General features: G+C 32.9%; 1 protein-coding gene across 1 annotated transcript in view; it reads right to left on the bottom strand.

Moving 5' to 3' along the window:
* Nucleotides 1–1,904: 1,904 nt before the first annotated feature.
* LOC111060179 (cadherin-89D) overlaps nucleotides 1,905–6,276 on the bottom strand; it is a 110,382-nt gene continuing 106,010 nt past the window's right edge. Inside the window, 1 exon segment of the mRNA XM_039431198.1 lies at nucleotides 1,905–5,211. Within this exon segment, the coding sequence (XP_039287132.1) occupies nucleotides 5,043–5,211 (169 nt within the window). The 3' untranslated portion in view covers nucleotides 1,905–5,042.

The raw sequence follows: 6,276 nt of genomic DNA, 5'->3' as shown, positions 1-6,276 counted from the left end.
CCACGTTATAATGACAGTGGATAAAGATAATATAGTGAGGTCCACGTTATAATGACAGTGGATAAATATATAGTGAGGTCCACGTTATAGTGACAGTATTTGATCAATTTTGGTGTTGCTATCCTTGTCTATCATTCGACAAAGCAGGTAGTACTATCCTTTTCTTGCTCCGCAACGATGCCAAATCTGTTTTTGACAATGAAGAAAGATAATTAAGCAAGGCAGGGAATCGGCAACGCTGTTCTCCCATCTTAATCAACTGTCATTATAACGTGGATCTCACTATAGGAGAATAGCAATGCCGATTCTCTGCATTAATTAATTCTATTTCTACACTGTCAAAAACATAATTGGCATCGTTGTGGACCTAGAAAAGGCTTTGTCGAATGATAGACAAGGATAGCAATTCCAAAGTTGAGCAAATACTGTCATTATAACGTGGACCTCACTATACCTACTTCTCCAATAATTGATATTTCGATACTTCAATCAATTTAGTTTTCATTCAGTAGTTTAAACAGAAAAAATAATTATTAAGCTATTGAATAAAGCAAAAGAATGATTTTGCATGATTCTGCCCTGTTGGTGGCTGGCTCAGTCGTGCAGAAATAAATACGCGACTGTATCGTCTGATAGGGGATAGGACCATAGGGTTTTGATAGGGGCAAATCATTGACACCCCCCACCCGTAGAAAACTTGAAGAATCGAAAAATGGAATGCTTGGGATTTAGGATTTGTAGAATGTGTCTTCATAGGTTTGTTCCAAAATTGGTCGACATCAAAACTCTTGTTGGAAGACGGTGAGCGCAGCGCTCACCTGTTGCTTTCTCCAATATTTTCATTTTTTTCTTGTGTTTTTTGCGTGAAGACTTATTTTCAAGGAAATACCACTATATTTCATAAATCAACAATTTTACTCTCAAAGAATTTATTTCAAAAAAAATGAATAAAATACCTATAACAGAAATAATAAAATTCATAATTCACACAATGTATACCGTAAGGTTGAAGATTTTTTTTAAATTCTACTGATTTTTGAAAAATTTTAACTCAGTACTCATTGAAGATTGAGAGTTCCGAATGATCATTACATTAAGAATTTTATAATATAAAAAAGTGAGAGGTAGAAGTAAATCCACTAAACAAATTTAAAATTCACTAAAGAGCACAGTGAATTTTGTAGGAAAAAATTGGTTCTGGACTTCTCTTTAGTAAATTTTAAATTTTTTTAGTGGATTTACTTCTCTCTTAGTGAATTTTGCATGAAAAAATTGGTTCTGGACTTCTCTTAATGTATCCAAACAATATACTATAAAATCAGAACTACAATTTTAAATTGAAAACATACACTCTTTTTCATGTCTATAGTGAGTGAACTAATATTTTATCAGTCATTTCTTAGTTACAGTACCGTACTCTACTAAAGGTTATTCAAGATTCTGCTCTAAATGATCACCCATTGAAGTTATACACGCGTTGACTCTTTTCACCATGATATTCATGTTCTACATTATGTTCATGATATTCATGTATCTTCCCCATGGCATAAGAAATTATGTTCATAAGACGACCGGAATCCACACAAAATGTTACACAGCTCAATGATAATCTACTCACACTACCGTGTGCATACTGATTGAATAGGACTACTAACTTTGTGCGACACAAATTCCTCTATTAAAAAATAATGAGTAACCATACACATTGGAACTAAAACATCACTCTGTGTAGGAAAGCCTCTAGAGATCTCAATTTTCAATAAATTGTGATATTATAGTAAAAAATTGTGATATTATAAATTGTGATATTAATGGCGATTTTTATGCTAGATGCTACGTAAGATGATTATGTAAGTGATTATAAGTGGCGACAGGATGAAACCATGAAAGTAAGAACATGAAAATAATATGTAATTTATAATATAATATAATGTATGTACACAAGACAAGACCTTATTATACACAAATTATGGCAATTCAATTACAATAAAACAATAATTACTATTATTTGATACTTAAAAATTCAACTATGACTATATATGTTTACAAAAAACAATATTCAACTATTTATTCAGTCTCTTCTGATACGTCATAATCGTTTGAAAATCAATTAAAATGGAATAATCGTTTACTTTCTGTTTGCAAATACAACTGAAACTAAAATGTGTGATCAATAATTGCAGCAATTGTTATATATTATAAAATTCACGCTCAATACTAGAATTCTGGGTTCACGTTACAAAACTTTTTGATTTTCAATATATACATAAACATTATTTTTGTTTTTGATCAAATAATAGATAGAACTTAAAATGGAAACTTTAGTTCAATATTTGAGTTCAAACTACAAAACAAATTATATTAATAAGTTTTGGTTTTTATCACCAAATTTTTAAATTAAATTTCAATTTAGTAATTGGTTCCATTAGCTCTCAAGCTCAGCAAGTCAGATTTGAAAACCATTTATTCATTTTTTGTGGATATTATGTAATATAATATATAATATTTCTGGTTTTTTCGTATTTAGCCTAGGTGTCTATGTACTTGTAAATATTAAAATTCTATTTGTTTAAATTCAGTTTGATCTGATATTTAATTACAATCTCTCTTGTTCTCTCAATGATTATAATTACAGAACTTGATTTTTTTTAAAGATTGGTAGATTTTCAAAATTATGCGTTTGGGTGATCTATGACTACTCAAGAGACCTATCACGAAAAGACTGCATTCAATGTGGAATCTCCATACAATTGATTGAATGGAAAAATCCCATTTTTAAATGTAGTATGCCTTATGTTATTATCTGATAATAACAATTATTACAATATCCTTGACTATCGTTATTTACATTTTTATATTTGCTCTAATTTGTACCTTTCTAGTACTGAAGTACCATCTAAGAATGAGCTACTGGTCAAGTCCTCTATCCATCTACAATATTCCAACTGCTTAACCAGAGAATTTGAAACATTTTTTTCTAATGTGATGATGTTTGATGTAGCTTAATGAATAAATAGTCACTCAAATGCCGTTAATATAGTTGGGTAATAAAATACTCCAAAATTATACTATATAAAATGGTGGACGGGCATCATATGCTGTGCCAATTTGGATAGAAAATTGAGATGCCACAGTAGAGTTTTCGGGGTGAGATTGAGTTTGATATGAATTGCAAAGTCTATGCTATCTCCATATAATTTTACTCTATCAGTAGAATATTCAAGGGACAACTTTTGTGCACAGTACTGCAATTAGAGGTTAGCAATGCGGCAGAACATGAGTAGAATAATACTACAGTAATTAAATGGCTTCTTGCAGGGAATACATTTGATCTCAACTTAGCGCAGAAACAATATCTTATCTTATTGAAAAAATAAAATTGTTTGATCTTTTTCTATTGAAAATATAGGATTATTTTGAAAAAATCACCAATTTGAACCACATTAAATACGTAATTCAAGCTCTCACAAATCACAATAGTAAGTGATTGATCACTTGCTATGTAACAAATTGAAATGCGTATTGAGTAACATACTTTTTTTAAAGAGTAGAAATACTAATGTTCAGGTTGCATAGTAATATTCTTTTATAACTGCAGTATAATGTCAAATTTAAAAGAAAATTAGATCAATTGAAGTTCAACTTATTTCAATTCTCCAATCAATCAACCTCAAAATGTATTTTATTTGTATTTCTATATTTATTCGTTTATTGTACAAAACACTTTAATCATAATATAATTATGACCAAAATACATCTCAATTTTCCACCAATAAATAATTCGTGGATTCAGTAGCCTATTCTCTAGAATGTTGAGAAACAGAAAATCCAATAAATACAATTAAATAATATAATAATACATACGGTAATTGAGATATACATTCTGCAGCCTTTGTGAGGCGACGCTTTCCTAGTAAGCGATAACACAACGAAAACTCATATTGAAGACAAAACTACTAGATTACCTAGTATTCTTATGAAGTTTGGCCCTATAGATTTTAGTTTCCGTTCCGTTTCAGTCGACTAGGAAAGAGAAGCCTCAAGCATTCGACAATACTGTTATTGTGGATTATAAAATATAAATATCTGTCACATCATGCCACTACAGTAAGTTTTACTTCACTCTGTCAGCATTTATCATGAATAGCATCAATGTTTAGCATTGAATCTATGCTGCCATTGTGAAGTGAATCTCACTTTAGCTGTGAGCAGTAAGGCTCATTTCAAACTGTCAGAATTCCTTATAAATATCATCAATGCTTTGCATTCAAGCAATGCTGCCAGTTTGAAGTAAATTTCAACTTTGCTATAAATAGTGAGACTCAATTTAGACCTGTAAGGCCTCAAAACTATACGGGCGTCTAAGACGCGCTGAATTCTCTTCACTCGTCAACAGGATGAATTTTGTCTCTTAAGGGGGTGTACAGAATGTATCTTAAGGGGTAAACTATACGAGCGAAATTGACAATTCCCAAGAGGTCATGGCCCAGTTGCACAAAAGCTTGTTGAATTTGAACCGTGATTAAATGGCACAAGAACCAATCATAAAAGGCTTCTTTGAAAAGGAGGCTTCTATGATTAAACCGTGATTAATTTATTAATTTATTCATGGAGACAATAGGTAGAAACCCATTTCGCCGCCTTCACAATACAATAATTTCCAACACAATACAACGGATAATTTATACATAATACAACATTAAACGGATCATTTAACCGCAATTAAATGGCACGAGAACCAATCAGAGAATGCTTCTTTGAGAAGGAGGCTTCTCTGATTGGTTCTCAAGCTATTTAATCACGGTTCAAATTTGACAGGCTTTTGTGCAACCAATCCCATGCATTCTAAAGACGCTCGGAATGAATTCAATGCGTCTATTCCGCCCGTACAGTTGGGGTGCGAGCATTCCTTATAAATAAGATTAGTGGCTTTCATTGACAGTTAAAAGTGTCAAAGCGCGAAATAAATTCAGCGCGTCTATTCCGCCCGTATAGTTGGGGTCTAAGCATTCGTTATCAGTGGCTTGGATTGCTGTCGTTGACTACCGTGGAACAAGCAGTCGCTCGCTGGGCCTGCGCACCAGCATGGGGGGCGTGGCCCGGTTGCCCTCGTGGCTGTGACTGTGACTGCAGTGGGTGTGCTCCCCGCTGCCGCCGCTGCTCTGGCTGTGATGGCGGTGCAGCGACTTTAGCGAGTCCTCGTAGCTGCCACTGAAACACAACACACAACACGTTTATTCGTCTTGCTAAATTAGTTGGGTGTAATGAGAATTTCATCTAATTTTGTACCTATAATTATCATATACCGGGTGTTCCACGAAGAGGTTAACACGTTTAATTTTATATTACGTGCCCATTCTTGCACCATTTTTTTTTTTAATTTTACACAGTTTACAGAGTAAGTTCTGAAAATATTCTGTGAAAATTTCAGCTCCTAACCTTCGTAGAAACAAAATGGCGGCATATTGAAAATTTTACCAATTCGCTTACTACTTTCATGAGTTATTATCTTATTTGTTTACTACGTTGCAGTAGTATTGCCTCATTTTATGGTACGGTACCAGAAATTGATCAAGCAATCTTCCAACAAGATGGTGCTCCACCTCATTTTGCAAATCATGTCAAGCAATTAGTAAATGACAAACTTCATGGCCGTTGGAATGGTCGTGATTTTTTAGATTGGCCACCCCGATCACCAGATTTAACTGTTTGTGACTTCTTTTTATGGGGTTACTTGAGGGAGAAAGTAAAAATTTAATAAAGGGGTTACTTGAAGGAGAAAGTAAAAATTTAATAAATTAAAAACCCTTAAATTCAATAATGATGTGGAACTAAAACGATCAATAGAAGAGGAACTTCTCCGGATACCGCGGAGTTTCTTTGTAAGAGCGCTGTTATCAGTGTGTTGCTGTGGATGGATTTTAATTTCAATAATTTTGGACTTTTAAGGTTTTTTATTAGGCCTTGTTCTAGTTGTTTTATTCAAAAGTTATATTGCCCTAAAGTGCAACAATAAAAAAAAAAGATTATAAAATCAAGAACACCTTTTTAATGTTTTTAAAGTATCGTTTTTCAATATGCCACTATTTTGTTTCTAAAAGGCTTAGGGAGTTGAAATTTTCCCAGAAATTTTTAGAATCTACTTTGAAAACTGTGTAAAATTTAAAAAAGTTGGGTGCATGAATGGGCACGTAATATAAAATCAAACGTGTAATTCTCTTTGTGGGACACCCGGTACTTATTTCGGCTATTAATAGCTGATATAAGTCATCACTT

Source organism: Nilaparvata lugens, chromosome 1 (assembly GCF_014356525.2).
Source record: "Nilaparvata lugens isolate BPH chromosome 1, ASM1435652v1, whole genome shotgun sequence".
NCBI classification, from domain to species: domain Eukaryota; kingdom Metazoa; phylum Arthropoda; class Insecta; order Hemiptera; family Delphacidae; genus Nilaparvata; species Nilaparvata lugens.
Note: the sequence above shows the minus strand (reverse complement) of the source record. Positions and strands in the feature narration are given on the sequence as shown.